Source organism: Ziziphus jujuba, chromosome 5 (assembly GCF_031755915.1).
Source record: "Ziziphus jujuba cultivar Dongzao chromosome 5, ASM3175591v1".
Taxonomy (NCBI): Eukaryota; Viridiplantae; Streptophyta; class Magnoliopsida; order Rosales; family Rhamnaceae; genus Ziziphus; species Ziziphus jujuba.
Window position 1 is genome coordinate 7,651,405 of NC_083383.1, and position 25,885 is coordinate 7,677,289.

A 25,885-nucleotide genomic window follows, 5' to 3' on the forward strand; every position below is an offset into this window, starting at 1 on the left:
TCTTGGTGAGTCCCTCCCCCAGTCCCCTCTTTGAAAAACAAAAAATACTAATAAGTCAATCTCCCAATGCTATAGAGGCTTCCAAAACATTTAATTAATAATTACTAATAATCTGGTAAATGGAAAACTACATCTTTAGGATACACATAATGAATGGCATATGATAATTGCTATTCCAACTTGCTTTAAGGAGTTTTAATTTGTTTAGTCTGTATGTACATCGTGTGATATGTAGTTCACTTGTTATGGGTCTATCATCTTTGTGTTATGTCTTATTGTTGCCAAATTTCTTCATTATCATACTTGCAGGTCAGGTGCCTCAGAGAAAATGTATATTCTACTATTATCTCTCAGGTTTGTGCTTCATGTGGCTACTCCAACATTTGAAGCATCTACTGCATTTCTCACACTGAGTTACATTTAGCAGAATCATTTTGATGTGTCTTATTTTACTTTAACACTCTATTTTGGGTGATTCCTTTGATGTAGGATACAGCTTTTTCGACAGAGAAGGAGTTGGTGACTTGACAAGCAGGCTGGGGGCAGAATGTCAACGGCTGTCTGATATTATCGGAAATAACATTAATTTAATCTTAAGGAATGTTCTTCAGGTTGTAATTCTTATTGATATTTTATGTTTATTGAAATGCCCTCAGCGGAGATAGTTTAAGTCACGGTTGAACTTTATGGTTAGAGAACTGGGGCATTGATCAATCTATTGATGCTATCTTGGCTTCTTGCATTATCTGCATTGTTGATATGCTCTCTGTTATCTGCAATTTTTGTTGTTTATGGCAAGTAAGCATCTGTATCACATTTGAACTTCATGCATTTATTTGATAGTTTAGACTATTTTGAACTTTTGTTCTAGTTTGTATTTCGCAAGTCTTTGATCTTGCTTTGTTTGGTAGGTACCAGAAGAAAGCTGCAAAGGTGACCCATGATTTCACTGCCGGTGCCAACAAAGTATAGGCTAGAATTCTGTTCCAAATTGGTCTGCAGCTTTTATCATTTGAAAAATTTTGTGTTGTCAGTTTATTTCTACCTTTTCAAATGTAGGTTGCACAAGAAGCACTTTCTTTAATGAGAATCGTTCGGGTTTATGGAGCAGAAAGAAAGAACTTGGAAGGCACTGATTTTTACTTTTGATTTCCTGTTGAAGTTTGTCTTAGTGAGCATGTTCTACAAGCAGTCATCTACTGTGACAGTGTAACCCAACTCATATGATGTTTAGGTTCAAGCAATGGCTGGACAAATTAGCTTCCATAAACATGCGAGAAAGTGTAGCTTATGGAGTCTGGAATCTGAGTTTTAATTCCCTTTACCGTTCAATGCAGGTATGGCTTCTTTTTAGTTGATCTAATGTAATTTAAAGGTTACTCTAGAAAAACCCCTCATTTGTTTGATTTGGATCCACTGTTTCAATCATGTACTTTTGTTATTTGAGTTCTACCATGTCAAATTTATATTTTACAGGTTCTTGCAGTTCTATTAGGGGGAATGTCAATGCTGAGTGGTCATATATCGGCTGAGCAACTAACTAAGTATGTCTTGTAGTGTCAGTGGCTAATTTCTGCAACTTGGAGGGTGACAGACAATGTATCATCATTACTACAGTCAGTTGGGACGAGTGAAAGGTTTCTCCAGTTAATGGATCTGCTGCCCAGTGACCAGTTCTCTTCAAAAGGCAGGCACACATCTCATGATAGCGAACCATAATGGTTTTTCTGTTCTGATGTAGTTATCAATAGTGGTGCATCCTGCTTTCTACAGGTGTCAAATTGCAGAGTTTAATGGGACATATCCAATTTGTGAATATATGATTTCACTATCCTACAAGGATAAAAGTACGTCTATGTTATTGTGCTTTAAAAATGTATTGTAATAATTTTCATGTTAAAAACATTTCGCTTAGTCCTTACAAGTAACTTAGCTTTTTTCTTCGGGGGTCTTGTTAAGGACTTGTTTTTTGCCTCGTTTAAACAGGTTCCGGTTCTAGATCGTGTAAACCTTTCTATACATCCAAATGAAGTGGTTGCAATTGTAACTATCTTTGCTTTCCCTTATCATTATTCTAAAAATTCAAGGATTGACTGTGCATGTAAATTTTGGCAAGGTCGGTCCGAGTGGTGGTGTAGCAAGCACTTTAGCCTATCTTTTGCTTCGTCTATATGAGCCAATTAATGGACAGGTAAGATCAATTTAATCTTATTCAGCTCTTTGAAATAAAATGAAATATACATTGAATGGAAGGAAAAGTTTTCACTATCTTTATTTTCTGGTTTGCATATCTTGCACTGTAGAACTTTTCCTAAGCTCATGTGCTTGTAAGTATAGAGAAAAATTATGCTCCATTTGAAGATTTCAACTGCTTATACATGAATTATGGGAATCTTACCCAAAAGCTGCCTATGATGTTGCAGATTTATATTGATGGTGTTCCTCTTAGAGAGTTGGATATCCGATGGCTGAGAGAAAAAATTGGTTTTGTTGAACAGGTTAGACTATGTACCCTGGAAAATATACTTGAAACTCTCTATCCAATCAGTATTTATATTCTCATGTTAGACAGGAACACCATCTGTTTCATATGGATATCAAGTCGAATATTAAATATGGTTGCAGAGGAGACATTAAACAAGGAGGTATAGAATGGGCAGCAAAGGTTGGCTATGCTCATGACTTCATCTTGTCTCTTCCTGATGGCTACGAAACCCTTGTTGATGACAATTTACTTAGTGGAGGACAAAAGCAACGGATTGCTATTGCTCGGGCCATTCTTAGAAACCCTTCAATCTTGATCCTTGATGAAGCCACCAGTGCCCTTGATTCACAAAGTGAAGATTATGTCAAGGCAACTTATAATTTTCAAGTTTTCACATATTCATTAACTATTTTGACCTTAAAAACAAAAAAGAAAAAGACAAAAAGAAAGAAAAAAGTAGAAAAACCACGTAGAACTCTGAGTGCTCATTGTTTCTGATACTCTTTTATCTTTAGGGGGTCCTTCATGAATTCAAAAATGATATTAAAGCAAAACGAACAGTTATTATCATAGCACATAGGTAAGTTTCTCGTTCTGGCAATTTTTGTTCTTTATTTATTATGATGTTGTGATGATTTACATTCATGGTGCATTGATCTTTTGTAGGTTCTCAACCATAAGAAATGCTGACAGAATTGTTGTAATGATGGTGGCTGAGTTATGGAGGTTACTCTGTATTCAAAACTGGTTTTTTTTTTTTTTTTTTTTTTTTTTTGGCTGAGAATCTATTGAAAAGTAGTTACCATAAAAGGGTTTGATATTAACTAACTCATATACTCAAGCAGATGGTTTAGTTTGATTCATGGCCAGGTTGTTGTACGTGGCTTCACTAGTATCCCACTTTTGTATTAAAATCAAAACGAGCTTATTTTTGGGATTAATTGTATTTGATTCTAAAAGCAGCAACAAAAAAGCTGAAATCTGAAATTTCATTACATATGATTTCTACAAGGACCTGCCATGTTTATAGTTGCTTTAAATTCAACATCCTAAACAGACCCAACTCAAAAAGGACTTGTGTATATATATATATATATATATATATGTGTGTGTGTGTGTGTGTAGCTTCATGATTGAAAGATTTCAGAGTCGCTCAAGGGCTTCACTGGAGAAATCTCTTCCTCGCTGAGGAGGTTGTTGGTGAGGAAGGCCCTTCGGTTCTTCATCATCATGGTTTGCTTTCACCGTCTTCTGGTCGTCTCTCTCCCCCATATTCTCCCTTTTGCTTGTATTGTTGTTAACCGGTGGTTCGTCAACACACCTTTGACTTACTTCGAATGTTTCTTCTTGTTGGAATCCATGTATCACTGCCAGAAAATCTTTAGAGAAGCAAAGCGGCAAATCGCGGTACCAAAAAGTATAACTTTGTATTACAAAGGATCGCTACACGTGGAAGTCTCCCTAATAACATGAACGACACGTGCTTTTGTGCATGTTGACTCAGCATTTTAAATATTTTATTGTTTATTATTTCTTTTCTTGTTCTTAATTTTCTCTTTAATGGAGGAAGTAGTGAAAAGTTAAGGCCTTCATTTGCAAAATGGCAAAGGAAACGGGAGCGGTGGAACGGAAAATAACGGAATTTGATACAATCACCAATGGCTCTTAAATTTGAAATTGAATACGCGTTACGGCGTTATTTTCTAGGATTCTCCTAAAAATCAGAAAAAGGAGGTCCTTCCTATTTAACCTTAGAATTTCTGAAAAAGAAAATCAATAAAAAGCCATAGTCTGACAACCAAAAAACCCAATCGGCAAACGGAACCATTTCATATTCCTATGCAAGGTAATCTTCTGTTTGGTTCCCAAGAAAATAGGAAAATATATCAGATTTTTAAAAAACTCCAAAGGTAAAATAGAAAAAATATTTAGGGGTATTTGGCATGCAGAACATGTCCGGATCGGATTCAATAGGATAGAAATAGGAAAATATATAAGGTTTTTAAAAAACTCTATGGGTAAAATAGAAAAGACAATTAGGAGGTGATTGGCACAGTCCTGCATTTGGTACAGTTTAAGAGTGAATAATGGATTAGTTATCTCATATTTAATACAAAATCAGATTGAATTGTTTTATAATTATTTAAAATAAATATTTTTAAAAATAAAAAATATATTAAATAATATATTTATAGTTACAGAAAGACTTTATATTTAATTAAAGTTTAAATTTGTATATTTATAATTACATATAAAATTTTAATTTTTTTATTTTAAAAATAAATTATAATATAGTATTTTATAAATAGCAGTTAACTAAAAATAAAAATAATTAAATGGTATATATAACTAGAATTATAAATATTATATATTTTTATTATAAGACAATTGTAATTATTTCTTACACCCAGAAATTATGTTAATATCATGTTTTACAAACCAATTAAAATAAAACTATGACATGGTAAATCATAAATAACAAATAATTAAAAATCAGGAAAAAAAAAAAGTATGTAATCCTGTTACAACGAGTCTAATCCGTTTTGTGTTTCATGATGCATTGTCAGCAAGTCTACAAGGTTGGTGTTCGTGTCCGTTATTGAATCTTCCTCAATTTGATATATGTGAGGAACAAAAAATCAATTTAGTAATTAAGTTGAAATTTGGATCCATTTAGTAATTAAGTTGAACTTTTCTCTTTTAGATTTTTGAATGATTTCTACCACTCAGACGAACATTCTAATTTCCATTTCCGGCCGGTCGGTGGCTCTGGTCAGAACCAGGGCCCCACTTTGTCCCAAAAGCATTAATTAAAAAAATAATAATAATAATAAAAAGAATCGATGTTGTAGGTCACGAGTGTCTAGATCTCTGCCAAATGTTGGGGCGCCGACGAATCTGTCAGTTCTCAACCTCACGAGCCAATCGCTCCATGCCACGTTCCCCAAGCGACCTTTGATCCAGTACTTTCCCTCACTTTTTCCTATTCTACTCCCCAAAAATTGGAACTGTTATCCGCTGTAAAGTTTTCATTGATAACTTTTCCAGAATTCAGATATTCATAGTTCTGTTAAACTTGACTTGGATGGACTTGCCACTCTCCGCGTCCACGCCTTTGATGATGAAGGTAATTTTGTTTTAAAAACGCTAATGGTCACGACTTTAGTATGGACTTGCATTATAAAGATATCAAATTTTATCTAGAATTGCGTGTTTACTTTATTCTTTCTTCTATGTAGTTTGCTCTATTTCTAAGATTGAAATTACTTACCTGTATGTGCTGCAGAACATGTATTTTCGTCGTTGTTGGGCTTACAGTTTATGTGGCAGCTGATGCCTGAAAACAATGGGTCGCCCAATCACCTTGTTCATGATCCGTTGAAGGACTCTCCACTGAGTGACTCTGGTGGATTATGCGGAGACCTTGATATCCAAATAGAACTTGAAGATGGTGTATGTATGGTGATCTCGGATAGTATAGCAATAGCAATGAGCTACTTAGTGTTTGATTTCCATCTAACTGTTCTCTTTAAATTTGCATTGCAGGGTGTATTTTCTGATCTCTATGTTGTTAGAGGAATTGAAATTGGCCATGAGATTGTTTCAGTGCGGCTGCTTGAGCCACAATTTAAGCACTTGACTGATAAGATCATTCTTATTGTAGCAGAAGCCATGTCACTTGACCCTCCTTCCCCTGTTTTTGTCCTCATTCGTGCTGTTCTTAGTTATACGCTAAAAGTTATCCGTAGGAATGCTCTTCAAGGTTTCTACTTTGAATTTTTACTTCCGGAATTGCAAATATTTGTTGGCTGGAGTATGCTGTCTGGTCCGGTGATTTCCACCATATGATGGGATGTTATTGCATTCATTCCTGTTGATAGTATTAATTTTCATTGTGATGGTTGTAGACAGTATTAGTTTTGCTTGTTATAGTTGTAGATGTGGACTTCTTAAAGTAATAGCATATTTGATACCGCTCCTTGGATGAATTTCTTTATGGCTATCTAGAATTGATTTTAAAATCCGCCAATATTCACTATGAGGTTGTACAGTTTTCAATCATCTTATACCTATAAAAATATACCTATAAAATCTACTTGGTTGAGTTCACTTTTTTACATTGTCCTTGTATTACGCAGATATATAGGGTAAATGGGTTGCTGTTATCATGTCTTATTGTTGCGTATTCTCAGTGGTTTGATTAGCCCTCTTCATGGCCTTTGCCGTGGTAACTTTTCCATCTCCAAAATATTGATGGTCTGTTTCAAACTCTTCGGTTGCTAAAGTGGTTCTGTAATGGGTCTAACAAATGCATTGAGACTAGGAGTAACAAATGTCACAGTTGAAGATAGAAGGGTTGCAGGCCACATGCAAGTGTCATCGCTTAATATTGTCCTACCAGATTCTCTATGGTTATACATTGTGCCTCTATGTCTAGTGATTTTCTGGAAAGAATCAAACCGATACCAACCACAGCAAGGTGGTATCTAATTTCTGGCCATCAGTATCTCATTCAAATAAAGGTTTTCTCACAGGGACCAGATGCATAAGAAATCTATATGACAGAGGTAACTTGAGAGTTCTTTTTGTTTTACCATTTTGATGGTTATGAAAACCATTTTGCATTTTTGAATTATAACTTTTAAGATTTGCTTTCACATTGCACAAATTGATTAGTAGTTAAATGTTATACGTGTTAAAGTTAACATCAATTCTAAAGCCAGACCGATCTATGCATATCCAGCAAACACAAAAGACAGTTAACAACAGGCAGATTAAGCATTTTGCCAGATTTTTTCTTCCCTTAACCTGACATGCAAGTTTGTTTCTAGTTGATTTCTTCTCTGCCTCTTTCTCACTAGTTCCTTCTCTGTTTTACAGAGTGATGACGTCAAGTTGTATGATAACTTAGACCACTGGAAATTTTTTCTGTATCAGATGATATTCTTGTCAAACATGGCTCGCAGAACTCCAGAATCCTGAAAGCAACTTCACAGGGATTGGGAAAATTGACGGCATATTTGAGTTACTTTAGCGAGCATCATGGGGTGGAGTTATGGCTTTTTATTATCTTATATTTGAGATGTGGGGTGGTAAATTCCTTTTTGAGTAATGTTTAACTATATTTTGCTTTTGTCTGTCATATTCCTTTCTAGGTTCTCAAGGTTTTGGAAGAAGTAATGGTTTGTGATCAAGTGAAGTTCAGTTTTGACAAAAGAAGTGGTATATAACAAAGCATTATGCTCCCCTGGGCTCCTGGTGTTTATCAGGAGATTGAGCTAAAGGTTTCAGGAGGTTGATAGCTTTTCTTTCTTCTCCATTTTTTAATTCTAGCTTCTGAAGTTGTTAACAAGATTGAATTCTTATTAACTCATGCAGGTTGTGCTGAAACATCAAGTGACTACAAATGGTTTTACTCAGATGTGGCTATAGTTTCTGTATCTGCTTCTGGGGTTGAAGCCTGCTAAAGCTACTATTAAAGTGCTTTCCATTTATAATTCATTCAATCATGATGAGGTAATACCACTAGGATTATATGTTTATTTTCAATGCTTAGGATTGAGATGATAAATTCTAATTCTTGCTTAATTTTGAATTTTTATATTTTGTCCTAAAAAAGCTTCTCTGTGTATTTTTATATTTTGTTCTAAAAAAGCTTCTCTGTTTCAATTATATACTTTCAGAGCTCCTAGAACTTACATGTACACCAATACTCATTTCTACTTAACTCAGCAAACCCATCAAACTTTCTCTATCTAATAATTTGTTTAATTTTTATGCCTTCTGTTTCGAAAGATTGGGTAATTGGTGTCACTTTGAGTGCTCGAAATTGATGGTTAAAATCTTGAAAATTATTACTATTTTTAAAAAAGAAAAAAAAGAAAAGAAAAGAAAAAGGAATTGCTGTACATCAATTAGGAATTATCTTTATTTAATGTAAATATTATCATGTTATTATCGTATTTATATATGGCTACTTTCTTCCTTAACTTTTCTCTTCTTTGTCAACATTTGTAATTATGATGTATAATGATTTCTAATTGGTGGTAATTGAAGTCTCCCTCCCATTTTCTACAGTCATGCTACATTACTTCCCTGTTGAGACTGTTGTAGGATCTCATCTTCAAGCTGCTATAACAATGAAAGCATCAAATGGTAAAAGAATATATCAGCATATTTTAGAACATGTTGGTGCTTGTCAGTTTTTGTTAATTTTGAGTTGTCACTTGCAGGTGCTTATTTTCACAGATGCGATGCATTTAGTTCCTTTGTAAAGTGCAAAGTAGGAAGTGAGTCCTTCGAAGTTGTCAATGCAATGGGGAAGATGCCTGTTTTGGACATGTTAGGAAATGCTGAGTTTTATGGCCCTTCATGTTCATGGAGATATGTATATGCTTCTCGATCTGATCGAGCTATGCTACATGCCACATTTTCAAAAGAATATGACAACTTTTATAGCTCTTTTCATGGACCTATTTTTCTAGAAGCATCTTCACACATTGCAGCATATCCACCACTTATTGTCCATCAGGCAGGTGATGGAAACCAATTTGGTGGTTGCTGGTTTGATATGGATTAAGCAGAAGTTGATAATAAGGTGGAAAATTTGGAAAAACTATACCTTGTCCCTGGAACGTATCTAGATGTAATGCTTCTTGGTGGTCCTCAACGGTGGGATAAAGGTGTTGAGTTCATCGAAAAGGTGGACATTTTGGAGGACGAACATGCTCACATTAAAAGTGGATTTCATGTTCATCGGTTGTCTGGTGGCTATAGGAGTTTGTATAGAGCTTTATGTAAAACGCTGGAAATTTTGTAACTTCCTTCACCCTATATTTTTTGTGTTTCCAATTCAAAATCCTTACTTCAGTTTTTATGATATTTCTTTCTGTATCACCAAATGTCTCAGAAAATTGTTTTCAAGCGTGGTAATTTGGTTGCGGATGATCATCTTGTGCCTGTATTAGCAGAAGTTTCATTGTCTCTTACATGTGATGTTCCTTCCTCAATTGCACTAATAGCTGATGAAACAGGTATTCATTATTTCCTTTAATCATACAGACATGCAGTAATAATTTTCTAAAATATTATCTAAGAATTACTTTTCATATGGCTGATGAACTTATGTCATTCTTCAGTAAATGAGCATGAGGCCATGCATACTGCAATTCATGCTGACCGTACTTCAGGACAAATTCGTGTCACTCGTAGTACTGTGGTAAATGGACGCACCATTCAAATAGCTGCAGTAGGCATTAGCAACTCTGGAGAAGCATTTGAAAACTCATCTTCTCTTTATCTGAGGTGGTACTTACTGGTTTATTCATTGCCCACCTTGAATTTCCGGTGTTCAGTGGTCATATTTTTTTCACACTGCCCACCTTGAATTTTTTATACATTTTAAAGTATCACTTGATGGTAAATATACATTTTCTTTAAACATTTGAAGGGTGGATGTTGTTGATGAGAGGATTTCAATATTTGACCCTGGTCCTGGAATGGATGGCAGTGATGAGAATTCAATTATAAAGTGGTAAGGAAAACAAGTATCTTTTCTTACTCCCTTTTTTTTTTTTTTTTTTTTTTTTTGGCTCGAAGTAATTTTTTACAAACTAAGTTCTAATATTGTGTGTATGCTTTTCTATTTGTACAATACATAAATTTTTAAGTTGCATTTATGAGCTCATGTCTTTAAACATCAAGATCTTGAAATGATTTGAAATTCCTTAAGCTTCGTCTTATCACCCCATATTATATATTTTTTTTTAAAGAATGAAATATACATGGTGTGATCATTGAACCAATTCCTACTCCTTTTTTTCTTACAATTCTTATATTTTCTTTTTAATGCTCATTCTTGATGTAATTCCTTGAACAAGAGATTGGTACTTCAAAGAGGCATAATGAATTAAAGAAATTGTTTTCCCTATAAAGTGGATATGCTAGTGTCAAACAGAAGAAGAATTTGCGAAAGAACTAAAACCTTAAGCAACCTTATAAGAAAATACATTTTTCATTATTTTTATTATGATAATAAATGTTATTTTCAAATTCTGATTTCCATAGTCTGTGAGGCTTTTGTGTTCCTCAATTGGTGTCATTTACATAAAGATGGGTGCATCACTTCACAGGTCTTCGAAAGGACAGGCAATAGGGTTAAGACCTCCATACCTTATGGTAAAATCTGTTTTCAATGTCTTTTTATTTTGCTTTTATCTTGTGCATACACTTATTTATATGGTGAAAACTAGACACTGACTTTTGTAGCTTGTGCATGTATGTTTCATTCTAATATAAAGAGAAGTCTACCTCTTATTTCCTACATGCACTTTATCTTATTTTCTGTTTCTCTTGATTATTTATTAGCATGCATTTCTAAATGTTTGTGCATGTAGCTTGTGCATGTATGAGTTGCACCTGCATTTCTGTCCTCATTCTGATTGAATATTCCTAAATGCTTAGTTTTACCTTTTTTCATTTCACTGTCCTGTCGTAGGCATGCTCTTGTTTCTTTGAAGACAAGAATTCCAAGAAAGTATATACGTTACATCTTGAGAGAGAAGCCTTACTCGGAAGTTCTGGCTCTGAACATACTTGGACGATAGTTAAGTTGCATACCAGTTTCTTGATCTGCCAGAGGGCCATATTTTTTAATGCTTTTATTTGATTTCTCTTACATCTTTGCAATAGAACCACCCAATGGTTTTCAATTTCTTGTACTAATGGACAACTTCATTTCCATTTTAGACTGATGGTGGTATCAAAAATCCCTTAGAAGGGACACACCCCATGGATAACTACTCTGTTTCTATTATTTTATACTTTTGGCATGGTCAAATGGAGACAGGATGTGTCAGTTATAAGAATTTACTTGTGCCAGCTGTGAATTTGACAAAATGATAGCTGTTGAATTTTTTTTTTTTACAAGTGGGATTTTCCTTCTAGTAATTTTCACGTTGTACCTGACCAGAAGAATATACGTGCTTGCTTTTATGTGATTATGATCAATTACTTGAACATGCTACCTGATATTTTTTTTTTTTTTTGGTGGTAGATGAGTGGATAAAATCCTTGAGGCATTAAGAGGATATGACCACTAGAGGACTGGCTGTTAATTGTTTAGGTAAAAAAAGTACCTGCTTGTTTTTATTCCTTAAATTTAAAATGAGCTCTCCTCAGTTTCCTCCAGATGCAGGTACCTGACGATGATGTGAGAGGTGTAGAATAAGGCAGCAACACAGACATGGAAAAGTTTGAAATTTCTATTTAACGTGATTGCATGCCAGCAGCAATCCAATATGTTGGAATGTTTAACATCCTGAACAGCTCATATCTGGTAGCTAGATCATTCTTTTGAAGTTAGTGAAGAGCAATAATTTTATGGAAAGCCAGCTTTCCTGCTTGTATATATGTTTATAATTTTGCAAAGATGAAGTTTTGCTAATGATCCTACATCTTTTTTGCTGTGCCTTAACGATGAGTTGTTACCACTCTTAGTAAAATAATGAGCACTAGTGTAGTTATGATTCATGTCCAAGTAGTATTTGTTCCTTTTCAATGATGTTATTGTATAATATTCTATACATTATAAGCAAATAATGGAAGCTCACTTTAATATGTTTTCTGTATTATTCTTATGCACTCTGATCTGCTTCGGTTATTTTGTTTATTAATCTCCACGCAACACGCTTTGAATCCAAAAACATCCTTGAGTGTCAGTGCTTTGCTTCTGGGGTCCTATGCAGATGCCTTCTTTTCTGGTGAGTAGGTAAAAATAACTACATTTTGACCTTATGCTGAGCAGAACCTAACTTGTAAACATGCCAAGTGGGTTTAATTTGTTAAAATGCTAAAACGAAGAACTAAAACTATTTTTTTTTTTATCAAACTACCTATTGCTGGAACCATTCAGTATTACCAATGGACATTCGGTAATTTTACATACTTTAAAACTAATACTGACAACTCCAAATAACTACTTTCATAACATGTACTTGCACCATTGAACATGTTCATTTCAACCCTCTTTAATGAAAAAATCATGATAAAGAAAAAAACACCCAAAAAAAAAAAGGAAAAAAAAGCAAAAATATTAATGATGGAGGCCGTTGGTAATCATTGTCAAATTTTCCAGTTCAAATAATCACAATTCAGTACAATCACTTTGATAACGTTTATTTACACCAAGATTTGTGCTCAATGCAACTTAATTTTATGATGAGAATTATGGTAAACAAAAGAAAACACAAAAAAAAAAAAAAGAAAGATAAAAAAATATTCAAAAATTAGAAATGAACAAGATTACTAACATGCCATCGGTATTACCATGCCATCGGTATTACCGATGGAAACCATTAATAATCCACCCCTTTTTTTTGCAACCTTACAAGATTATCAACTTTGCTGGAAAACTTTATGAATGATGGTGAATAAAAAAGTTTACAAAAGGTTTGAAAAAAGTGAAAAAATTACAAACAAAGTTAATTACCAATGAAAACCGTTGGTAATCCAATATAGGTCTCCATATATTTGCTGGAAAAATTACCGACAGTATTCATCGGTAATTACCGATGTTCCATTGATAATCAACTTTGTCTGTAATTTTCTCACTTTTTTCCAAACCTTATGTGGATTCTTTTATTCATGATCATTACTAAAGTTATATTTAGCATGTTCTTGTTGGAAACACACATTATCGAAGTTGTCGGATTAAATTGTAGTGATTTGTTTTGAAAAAATTGGACAAACGTAAATTACCGACGGTCCATCGGTAATTACTGATAAAAACCATCGGTAATTTTTCCAGCAAGCACATGGAGATCTATATTGGATTACCGATAGGGCATCAGTAATCAACTTTGTTTGTAATTTTATCATTTTTTCCAAACCCTTTGTGAACTCTTTTGTACGGGAGTATAAATAAAGTTATATTTAGTAAGTTCTTGGTCGAAACACACATTATCGAAATTGTTGGATTGAATTGTGGTGATTTGCTTTGAAAAAATTGGATAAATGTAGGAGTCCATGTGCTTGCTGGAAAAATTACCGATGGTTTCTATCAGTAATTACCAATGCATTATTGGTAATTTCAACTTGTCCATTTTTTTAAAGCAAATCATCACAATTCAATCTAACAAGTTCGATAATGTGTGTTTCCACCAAGAACATGCGAAATCTAACTTTATTAATAATCATGAACAAAAGAATCCATAGAATGATTGGAAAAAGTGCGCAAATTACAAAAACAAATTGATTACCAGCGGTTTTCATAGGTCATTATTGATGGTCCGTTAGTAATTTGAGTTTGTCCAATTTTTCATAGCAAATCATCACAATTCAATTCAACAACTTCGATAATGTGTGTTTCCACCAAGAATATGGAAAATTTAACTTTATTAATGATTGTGAACAAAAGAATCTATAGAATGATTGGAAAAAGTGCGAAAGTACAAAAAAATTGATTACCGATGGTTTCATTGGTAATTACCGATGGTCCATCAGTAATTTACGTTTGTCCAATTTTTTAAAGCAAATCAATACAATTTAATCCGACAACTTAGATAATGTATGTTTCCACCAATATCATACTAAATATAACTTTATTAATGATCCTGAATAAAAGAATCCACAGAATGTTTGGAAAAAGTGATAAACTTACAAAAAAAATTGATTACCGATGGCCCATCGGTAATTACCGATGAAATCCATCAGTAATTTTTTCAGCAAGCCCATGTAGTTGCTGGAAAAATTACCGACGGTTTCATCGGTAATTACCAATGGTTCGTCGGTAATTTAGGCTTGTCCAATTTTTTAAAACAAATCAATACAATTCAATCTGACAACTTAGATAATGTGTATTTCCACCAATACCATACTAAATATAACTTCATTAATGATCTTGAATAAAAAAATCCACAGAATGTTTGGAAAAAGTGCAAAAATTATAAATAAAAAAAAAATTTGATTACTAACGGTTTTAATAGGTAATTACCGATGGTCTGTCGGTAATTTATGTTTGTCCAATTTTTTAAAGCAAATCATCACAATTCAATCCGACAACTTTGATAATATATATTTCCATCAAGAACATGTGAAATCTAACTTTATTAATAATCTTGAACAAAAGAATGCATAGAATGATTGGAATAAGTGCAAAAATTGCAAAAAAATTGATTACCAACGGTTTCATCAGTAATTACCGATGATCTATCAATAATTTACGTTTGTCCAATTTTTTAAAAATAAATCAATACAACTCAACCCGACAACTTAGATAATGTGTATTTCCACCAATACCATATTAATTATAACTTTATTAATGATCCTGAACAAAAGAATTCGCAGAATGTTTGGAAAAAGTACAAAAATTATAAAAAAAATTGATTACCGATGAAAATTGTCAGTAATTTTTTCAGCAAGCCCATGTAGTTACTGGAAAAATTACCGATGGTCCGTCTATAATTTACTTTTTTCTAATTTTTAAAATAAATTAATACAATTCAATCCAACAACTTAGATGATGTGTGTTTTCACGAATATCGTACTAAATATAACTTTATTAATGATTCTGAACAAAAGAATCTATAGAATGTTTGGAAAAAGTGTGAAAATTAGCAAAAAAAATTTGATTATCGATGGCTCATTGGGTAATTACCGATAAAAACCATCGGTAATTTTTTCAACAAGCCCATGTAGTTGCTAGAAAAATTACCAATGATTTCATCGGTAATTACCGATGGTCCGTCGGTAATTTACGTTTGTCTAATTTTTTAAAACAAATCAGTATAATTCAATCCGACAACTTAGATGATGTGTGTTTACACCAATACCATACTAAATATAACTTTATTAATGATCCTGAATAAAAGAATCCACATAATATTTGGAAAAAGTGTGAAAATTACAAAAAAAAGAAAATTGAGTACCGATGGCCCATTGGTAATTACCGATGAAAACCGTTGGTAATTTTTGCAGCAAGCTCATGTAGTTGCTGGAAAAATTATTAACGGTTTCATTGGTAATTACCGATGGTCCGTCGGTAATTTACGTTTGTCTAATTTTTCAAAGTGAATCAACACAATTCAATCCGACAACTTCGATAATATGTGTTTCCACCAATATGGATCTCAATGTATTTGCTGGAAAAATTACCGACGGTTTTTATCGGTAATTTATATTTGTCCAAATTTTTAAAAGCATTACATCAATTGCTGATATTACAAAATAACTAGTAAACTAAAAGCAAATTAAAAGGCGATGCCAAAGTTTAAAATTGAGGATCAAACATATGACTTCCCAAGAAAGAGTTTCTTAAGCTTGTCATACAAGAAAGATGATGCAAAACCTGCTCTACTCACTTTGGCATGAGACCAGAAAATAGATAACTCATGACACAGTCATTTTATGGTCATTCATAAATAGCATTATATCAATTGCTGATATTACAAAATAACCAGCAAGAACTCAGTATCCTTACCCCTCAGGATATGCTGGATCTGCATTTGAAATTGAATCGACAACCACATCAATGGGTGGCAAAATTGCATGTAAACCACGAGCCATCACTCTCTTTGTTGTTCCTCACCTTCCAGAGATAGCAATCCCTCCAATTTCAAGGTCAATAGCCCTGAGCAATAGAATAGTTTTAACCGCATCCTACAAGACATTGTGTATACACAAATTCACATTGGTGGAGAATTTACTAATTAATCATCAGTAAATGTTAACTGGTTTATAGAGTGAAATTACATTATTTATAGCAACTTAAAGAATATTTTAATACTTATCCCATTTAACTTATTTCTTCCATATGCATTAGTGGCTGTACAAAATCAAATAGGACATTCCTTGAAGTTTAAAATGCCTCTGATCCTAATTATTCTACCAATCCATCTCGTTGGAATAATTTAACACATGAATCCATTAGAAAAGTAACACCAAACCATCACACCCAAACACAAAATTAATCTACAAATTCTCTAATAACCAAAACTCCAGAGAGAGTTCAAGGAATTCAAATAATTACCATTTCACTAAAAACACCATACCAAAACCCATATTCCATTTTCATAAGAAAATGCAGAATTAACAAGAAAAAAGCACCATTTTCTCCAGAAGAAAAGGAAAAAAAAAAAAAAAAAAAAAAAAAAAGAGTAAAAGGGAAGTACTTGACCAACAACGGCAACTAGAGAGAAATACTGTCTTTCATAAGGCATAAGGAGTAACATCTGGGTTCTTCCCTGGAGCTAGTATGGCTCCATTGCCATTGCCAGAGTCAGCAGAAGCAGTAGGTTTTGCAGAAGCACGAACATGAAGGTCATGGAAGTGAAGGCGTTTGGAGTTGAAAGAAGAAGAAGAAGCAAAAGAGGTAGAGAAAAGACATACAAGTTTTTTAAAAAAAATTTAAATGTATAATGGATATTAAAGGATAAAATAAAAAAATTCACGAATCGGTGTGTATATATCCTCATGACCTTTTTAAAAAGGCCATTAGACCAAATTCCCCTTTTAAAAAGTTCATGCGATCCAAGAGACATCTTATCCATTAGTGGACCAGATCTAGATGGATCAAAACTGTTACTCACCTTTAAATAGTTTTTGGGCCTAGGCCTGTTTCTTAAACACCCAACCCTCTTTATGTGCTCCTCACTAGTGCTGACCATTCTCATTTCACCAATTTAATACTATATTTTAAACAAACATCTTCTATTACAAGGTTGGTTGAGACATTATTTAATTCGTAGTCTACGGTGTTTTCACATTTTCCACATGAATTTCTAGATCTGTCAACACCCAAAAAGGAGAAAAAAGAAAACTAAATAAATAAAATGTTTTAGGCATACAATTAAGATCTGGTTAATTAAGTTTTAATTTATAGACGATTCTCATGGATGATTATTGGACGCTGAGGGAGAGGAGAAAGAAAGATACCTGTGAGCAAAATACCGAAGGGGAGGAGAGCCAAGTTAATTAAAGGACTATCTTACAATAAAATTGCAGTGGTAGACAAAGTAAAGGATGACAAAAACTATATTTTCTTTTTTTTCACTGAAAGACAAAAACTATATTTTCATGGGCGATAATGACGTCTTTGATATGTCCCTTTTACCAAACCTCCTTATTCACTATTGCCAAAAAAAAAAAAAAAAAAAAAAAAAAACTCCTTATTCTACTGCTCCAAACTTTTGTTTATGCACAGCATTTAACTTATCCGGACTCACTCATCCCTTATTTATATATATATATATATATATATAAAAGGAGGTTATAACGTAGTCTGTGAGCATGTGGATTCGTACCAAAATTAATATTTTTTAAAAAAAATATTTATTTTGTTGTGTATTTTTTTTCAAAACAAATCAGTTTTGAGCTAATCCATATGTGGACAGACCGTACCATAAAAAGTAAGATAAAAAGTAAGAAGTTGGTATGTTTTTATGATTTCTAGAATCAGAAAAAAAAGATATAGGAGGACACGGAGAGCAAGAGCTCTTGAAGTCTACCCGGGAGGAGGACACGGAGAGCAAGAGCTCTTGAAGTCTACCCCGGCGCGCTATAACCTTTATATATATATATATATATATATATATATGTTATAATGCATATAAGTTTTGTACCTGCATCAATTCAGCTTATTATTGATAATAAATTGGTACTGCATTCTTCATGATGCATAATAGACTTATTTTTGGGCAAAATTTTACATATATACATATACTTTAGAATTTTAGAGATTTCCTAAATTTTGAGTGTAACAAATTCAGACAATTATCAAATAATACCCCATTGAATTCTGGTTCATTATGATTGTCACATGCAGAGAGTTGCCTTTTTCTATTCCTAGCTTGAATAAAATTGAATCACATAAGCCAAAATTGTTTTAATATATTTATATATGTATTATGCTTTTGAGTCGTGATGCGTGTTACAATTTGTCAACGTAGGGTAGGTTTTGTGTTAAGCATGCCTTAGAGAATCATACGGACTCTGATCAATGAATATTGGTGGTTAAACCCCTAATCAAAGTCGTCATGCATCATGGTCTCCAAATAACACTATGATATTCATCATATAATAATATAAGAACAATAATAAACGACGAAGCCTACAATTTCAATAATATGGTATAGCTTACAAGTTGAATTTTAGTTATGTTTAATAATCTATTTTGCAATGAAAACAAATTAAGAAGTAATTTAAAAAGGAGATTCACAGAATGAGAGTGGTGACAGTGCTAATAAGTCAAGACAATAAGATTAGAGTGACCAAATTTGTTTACTGAATCTTAAATATGTATTTAAGTCAGTATATTATCGGCTTCAATTTCCATGTAGTTAAGTTATATTAACTTTTCAACCATTAGTAAACAAATTTGGTACCCCTTGCTAGCAGCTCTCTTTTGCCAAAACTAGAGTTATGCATCCAAACTTTGCAGATTTTGGGATCCAACCAATGGGGATTTGGGTTTAGCTAGAGCTGACTATCTATCATTGATTTGTTTGAACTGCCGGTCATATGAGCGTTGTGGTTCCTGCAAATATTAATCAAAACAAAGAAAATATGACCCGCAAATTGATGAAAACCCTTTTGAGTCGCCATTTCTATCTTCAAATAAACAGAACATGCAAAGGAGATTATAAGAAACATAAGAAGTTTGAAAAAGAATAATTTATTTGTTTGTTTATCTATTTTGTTTATAATTAATTCCTATACGCCATCGAGTGGTGCTAATTAAGTCAAATGGCACAGAGCAACCAATCGTATTGATTTGAAATGTGGCATTTGACATATCCGACTAATTGGATGCCTCGGGCTAGCATATGAGAGTTTGTGGAACTGGTAAGGTCAGAATATGTATTTATTTATAAATAATTAAAATACTTAGAAGCTGAGAGAAAACCCATAAAAAAAACAAAATGAACTGGACACCAACAAAAAATAATAGCAAAGATGCCACACTTTTCCGTTTTATTATCATTGGATGTATATACGTAGGACCGATGCCAACATCAATTGGTCTTATCTCTCTCTGCCTATATATTTATAGCCTAAGGCCAAGCTACATAATTTAACTTTGTCGACCCCCAGTAGCTGGGAATTAAGCTAAATACATTCTATTTGCCTTGTGCTTCACCCAAAGAGCTTTCAACAAAATGGTAAGCCCTTTATCTTCTTCTTCTTCTTCTTGTTAAAAATCCAAGTATTCATTGATCCTCTTGGCTAATCACACATGCTTTAGCAGGGCATTTGCAGGGATATTTCTATAACCCAGCCAAAGAATGAAGCAAGGCTGGGTGGAAATAGAGCTGCACTTTTCATATATGGTAATAATAAATCAAACACAACATATGCATACATTTTCCATATAACATGATAATTATGTTGAATGTAAATTGAAATACTGATCCAAACAGCGATGGAGGGTCTGGAGAACATGGCGTTCATAGCGAACGCCATTAGCCTTGTAACATACTTCTATGACTACATGAACTTCAGCTTAACCAGGTCAGCCACCACCCTCACAAACTTCATGGGAACGGCATTTATATTAACCCTCCTGGGTGGGTTCATCTCTGATACCTACTTGTCCAGATTTAAGACCTGTGTCCTCTTTGCTTGTATTGAATTGGTGGTACGTTCTTCATTCATCATCTTCTCTACCATTATTGTCTTTCCCTGATCATACACCATCTCATGACGCTAGACATTAATCCATGTTTTTTATTATTATTTTATATATAATTGTTTTTTAATGTTTTAAAGGCTCAGGCTAATACTAGTTATTCTGGCTTTATTATGATCGTTGAATAATGATAACTATGTTAAAGTTTAACCAACATGTTTGAATCCCCTTCAATTATTTGTCCTCTGTTTCTGTGCCATTCTGTATAGAATATAGAGTCTCAACCGAAATTTGGGAAAATTTTAACATATTGGCATAAATTATTGACCTTACGATTGAGTAGGGGATTATCATATGTCTCCATAATAATCAGTGTTGGTTCAACATTCAACATTATGAAATAACAATCATGCACCATTTTCTGTATGCCACCAAACATGTAGGAGGCTTCATGAATATTTTTCAGTTTAATTTTAATAATTAATTTGTCTGTCTTGAAAAACTTTTATATACAGCTCTTATAAAGATAATATGATGTAATAAATCATCTGTTATCATCTACCATATATAATAATGTTTACGTAAAATTTATATATTTTATAGAATATCGTCTTATTTTACATAGTTATATATATATATATATATATATGGAAATTCTATGATAAGGACGGTCCGCATGAGGACCGCAGTATTAATAACGGTTTTTCATAGTATTAACGATGATTTTTTAAAAAATCATCACCAATACTGTGATCTGCATAAAGACCGTCCGCACCATAGACGGACTGTATATATATATATATATATATATATATATATATATATATATATATATATATATATGTGTGTGTGTGTGTGAATTTAAGTTTTATATGATAATTGAAAAGGATATAAATAATATGATGCAACAGTTATAATATCTACCAATTAAACAATGAAAAAAAATAAATAAATAACAGGGGTATGGCCATAGCCATGTGCGGTAAATTTTCAAAACTTTTAACAACAAGCTGAATAAAATTGTTCGCGTGATCGATTGGAGAGAATAAAGACAAGCTTCCAACTAAACGTGATATTAATATTTAAATATTGATTTGTGGATGATTTCTTATTGCTTTAGCTTTTAATTTTTTCCGTAAAAACCAATGGGGATTTTTATTTTTCTTTTTTCCTTATAAATAAATAACCAAAATATTGAGCTTGCTTCCTAATGTTTTTTGTCAAACTTTGCTGCTTTTTAATACTGGGAAGGGGTTCTGCTTTGTCATCCTCTGTTGAGGTTTTTTTGTACTTGATGCATGTTTCCAATTTGACGACGAGTAGGTAAAAAAAGAAAATATAGATATATATATATATATATATATATATATCCCATGGAAGGGATTAGAGGGAAGCTCACGGCTGAGTCCCAAAATCCCTGTCAAGTTCAAGAAATTAGAATAAATAAGAAAGATTAATAAATTTGATGTTTGCACAACATTGTGTCAAGTTTATGTTGATTAATATGAATTGGAAAAATTTGCAGGGATATGGCCTATTAACGATACAAGCACACCTGCCCCAATTAAGACCTTTTCCCTGCAAAGACATTGCACCAGACCACAAGGACCAGTGCCAGGACCCAACAACCAGCCAAGTTGCTTTCCTTTTTAGCGGACTTTACCTTGTTGCATTAGGTACCAGCGGAGTCAAAGCGGCTTTGCCAGCTTTAGGAGCTGATCAATTCGACACCAAGGACCCCAAAGAGGCATCTCAGTTATCAAGCTTCTTCAATTGGTTCTTCTTTAGCCTCACCATTGGTGCTATTTTTGGTGTAACTTTCGTAGTGTGGATAAGTACAAACCAGGGTTGGGACTGGTCATTAGGGGTTTGCACCGTCTCTGTCATAGCTGCTGTAGTTTTTTTATGCATGGGTAACTCTCTGTATCGGAATAACGTTCCCAATGGAAGTCCCCTCCTCCGTCTTCTACAGGTAATTATTATTAACTCATCAAAACTACAACTTTTTTCATTAAAAAAAAAAAAAAAAAAAAGGTAAAATACAAAATTCATGTTTGGGTTTTATGTTTATTTGCATTGTTTGGTTCAGGTTTTAGTGGCTTCAATCCGAAACCGTAAGCTTCCAATCCCACAGAATGCAGCAGAACTACATGAAGTTGATGACAAAGAAGCAGGGCTACAAAATGAGATTCTTCAGAGAACAGAGCAGTTCAGGTATGGTATAGACTATTGCTCTGCTTCTTTTTTCAAACTATCTACAATAATTTGTTTGGCATATTGGTTAATTTTATCTTTTTTTCTTTTCTTTTTTTAAGATTCTTGGACAGGGCAGCAGTGGTTAGCAGTAATCCAGGACCATGGAGCTTGTGCACGGTTACACAAGTTGAAGAGACAAAGATTCTAATTCGCATGCTCCCAATCATACTTAGCACCGTCTTCATGAACACATGCCTGGCTCAGCTTCAGACTTTCACCATCCAACAAAGCACAACCATGGACACCCGTCTCCTGGGCTTCAAAATCCCTGGCCCCTCCATCCCGGTAATCCCTCTGGCAATTATGTTTGTTCTTATCCCCATATATGACCGGATTTTCGTACCATTTGCTCGGAGAATAACGGGGATTCCGACCGGTATTCGCCACCTCCAGCGGATTGGAATCGGATTGGTGCTCTCGGCTATTTCGATGGCAATTGCTGGAGTGGTGGAGACCCGGCGCAAGTCTGTGGCAATTCAACATGGTATGGTTGACAGTGCAGAGGCTTTGCCAATGAGTGTGTTCTGGCTGGGAATCCAATATGGAATATTTGGAGCAGCAGATATGTTTACTGTGGTTGGGTTGCTAGAGTTTTTCTATGAAGAGAGCTCAGCTGGTATGAAGTCTCTTAGTACAGCCATCTCATGGAGTTCATTAGCATTTGGCTACTTCTTGAGCTCAGTGGTGGTGGAGGTGGTGAACAAAGTAAGTGGTGGGTGGTTAGCCAGTAATAATCTCAACAGGGATAAGCTCAACTACTTCTATTGGCTATTGGCAGTGCTCAGTGTGGTGAATTTTGGGATCTATTTGATGTGTGCTTCTTGGTACAAGTACAAAAAGGTAGAGGAAGTAATTCAAGTAAAGGAAGGTGATTTCAAGGAAAAGATTGAAATGGTAAAAGTTTAATTAGGGGGGCCTAGGAATGTACCATATATGAAGGTAGGGATTTTCCTCAGGTTATGTAGTTTTATGTATCACTACTACTCAAGGTGTTGTTAGTAGTACCATTACCCCCCCCCCCCCCCCCCCCAAAAAAAAAAAAAAAAAAAAAAAAAAAAAAAACGTGTTGTATCGTTGTATGGTATCATTATACTCTGAACTCGTATGAATAAAATCAGTATGTATTATAATCATGAGAACTGATTTTGTGTTAAATAACCAGACTGTACAATAGTGTGGAGCCCAATATTACACCAAAAACTGCCTAGAGGAGATTCATTCAACTTGTGTATTGTCAACAATTTTGCAAGTGCTTGCAATGTAGCTGTATAGCTTATAAAATTTTCTGGGCAATTATATATATATATATATATATACACACACACACAAATATGAAGAACTAATGCAGTGGAAAGACAAATTAGCATCAGCATAGACTCAAGTTGAAACATTCTAGAAGGGATGCTGTTGTTTTTCTGTTTTTTTTTTTTTTGGTCTCATTTTTCCTTTTTCCTTAAAAAAAACGATAATAATAATGTATTTAGAAGACAAGATATAAGTTCTTTTACAATTGACTTATACTGTTATAGACTATATCAAAACTTGAGGCTTAAGTTATTTTAATGGGGTTTTCAGCCACATCCCAAAGATGCCACCACCGTGATTCACCCATCCATTGCTTTATCCTTCAATGAACCTTCAGACTTACAGTAGGCATGGTCTGGTATTATGACTCATTTCGTTCGGCACCTTTCTCCATACCCAAATACCTGGGCTTAAGGGGTATATACCCGGTCTCACCCCATAAGTCCACATCCAGAACTTTGGCCCAAGTTTTGTGATGATTTCATCTGCCTTATTTGCTTCCCCAGCTGTCCAACTAACGTTCCATGAAAAATCTTCAAACCTTCTCCTCAACGTATCGCATCGGCTTGGGCATCAATTCTCTGCTGTTTTCATGGAAGAGTTTTGATTATTTAAATAAGCTTTTTCAAATTCCTCGGCTGTATTTATTTATTTATTTATTATTTTTTTTTTTTCAGTAAGAAGCCCACAGTTAAATGGGAATGGCCATTTCATGTTGTACAGATTTTGCACTTCAGCATGAGATTGTCTACTTTACTATATGCAGTGCTTTTTTTTTTTTTTTTTTTTTTGGTTCTTTTTTTAGAAATACCAAATGCAATGCTTTGTGGGCCTATGGCCAGAGATGAATGGACACTTGCACTCTTAGACCCGTACTTTAAAATGAAATAATAGCAGTATTCAACTATTAATCATCCAAAATCATTTTTCTTTTTAAATTTGCTTGTCCTTTTCCAATTTATATTGACATTTTTTTTAGGAATATTAACATTTTAACTAATAATAAAATATTAGGTTTAAAATATATAAAAATAACAGTCACCAGCATCAACATACTAATAAATGTCATTTGGTAACACTTTTAATTTTTAGTTCTGTCTTTTTATTTTTTATTTAATTATGTGTAATTTATTTATTCGAAATATTAGTTAATGGTAATGATAGTTTGTTAAACATCATAACTGATTATAAATTTTAAGAAGAATTTTTTTTTTTTAATTGTGTTCAATATTTGTTTTTTGTTTTTTTTTTTTTTCTTCTCTAAATTTATAGTTAAATTAGATACCTATTAAATTTTGTCTATTATTTACTAATACTTGAAAATATAAACTACACACAATTAATTAAAGGAACCAAAAAAAAAAAAAAAGAAACTAAAAACTTAACAAAAAACACTTTATATAAATATAAAAACTTTATTATGACATACCTTTAGACACCTTATATACTTAACTGACGGCACCTTATACACCTTATATTATAATCTATACCTTAAAAAATTGATACACATTTTAATTCATAATTTGACATAAAACTATAATCAAAATCGTAGTCATGCATCATGGTCTCTCAAATAACACTATGATATTCATTTCATAATAGTAATAAAATAATAAAGTCGAAACCTAAGATTTCAATAATATGGTATAGCTTACAAACTTTAATTATGTTTTCTTTTTCTTTTTCTTTTTTTAAACAACTTTAATTGTGTTTAATGGTCCATTTTGCAAATGAAAACAACTCAGGGATGAAGGAAGTAAGTAAAATGAAGATCTGAAGATTGATAGTGGTGGCAATGCTACACAAGCCCAGAAAAATAATGTTAATAGTCACTAAATTTTGTTACCACATTTTGAATAGTAAATGATATGATATTATTTTAATTAGATTTAGTGTCCAAGTAATTAGATTATATTATTAATGATAACAAAATTAGATTATATTATTTTGTCAACAAATAAATTATATTAAAAATTAAATTTGGTAACCTAGCCAATATTACGCTTTTACTAGAACTAGAACTATGCCACCAAACTTTCCAGATTTTGTGCTCCAAAGGGCTATTTGTTTTATTTATTTGTTTTAAGTTTTAACTGCCTGTATCCTTTCCGTTTCTAGAGATCAGTTTGGGTTAATTATAATGTGACGTGTTAATAAATAGAATCCAATGGTTCATTGTATTGTTGTATTAGGCATTAAGTAGATTTTTTTTGGTT

The 25,885-nt window shown here is 33.2% G+C and overlaps 1 protein-coding gene, 1 long non-coding RNA gene and 2 pseudogenes across 2 annotated transcripts; 3 read left to right on the forward strand and 1 right to left on the reverse strand.

Annotated features, from left to right (window-relative positions):
• The first annotated feature begins 245 nt into the window (after positions 1 to 245).
• Positions 246 to 3,496, forward strand: LOC107420318 (ABC transporter B family member 26, chloroplastic-like; annotated as a pseudogene).
• Positions 3,497 to 5,328: 1,832 nt separating this feature from the next.
• Positions 5,329 to 11,383, forward strand: LOC107420319 (nuclear pore complex protein GP210-like; annotated as a pseudogene).
• A 296-nt stretch (positions 11,384 to 11,679) lies between these two features.
• On the reverse strand, positions 11,680 to 16,914 carry LOC112492119 (uncharacterized). The gene is made up of 2 exons (XR_003056442.3): positions 16,654 to 16,914; positions 11,680 to 16,141 (listed from the first exon to the last, which is right to left on the reverse strand). It is a non-coding gene; the product is annotated as an uncharacterized LOC112492119 (long non-coding RNA).
• Positions 16,915 to 19,503: 2,589 nt separating this feature from the next.
• LOC107420348 (protein NRT1/ PTR FAMILY 4.5) lies at positions 19,504 to 23,378 on the forward strand. The gene is made up of 6 exons (XM_048476173.2): positions 19,504 to 19,641; positions 19,728 to 19,809; positions 19,900 to 20,117; positions 21,634 to 22,080; positions 22,198 to 22,322; positions 22,424 to 23,378. Exons 1-6 carry the CDS (start codon positions 19,639 to 19,641, stop codon positions 23,268 to 23,270), a joined length of 1,722 nt encoding a protein of 573 aa, XP_048332130.2. The 5' UTR covers positions 19,504 to 19,638; the 3' UTR covers positions 23,271 to 23,378.
• The last annotated feature ends 2,507 nt before the right edge of the window (positions 23,379 to 25,885 follow it).

What these genes read in the sequence shown, in the direction of transcription:
- LOC107420348 (XM_048476173.2), top strand. An exon ending in TTGCTTGTATTGAATTGGTG is followed by an intron (nt 20,118 to 21,633) that starts GTACGTTCTTCA and finishes AAAAATTTGCAG; the next exon opens with GGATATGGCCTATTAACGAT. An exon ending in CAGAGAACAGAGCAGTTCAG is followed by an intron (nt 22,323 to 22,423) that starts GTATGGTATAGA and finishes TCTTTTTTTAAG; the next exon opens with ATTCTTGGACAGGGCAGCAG.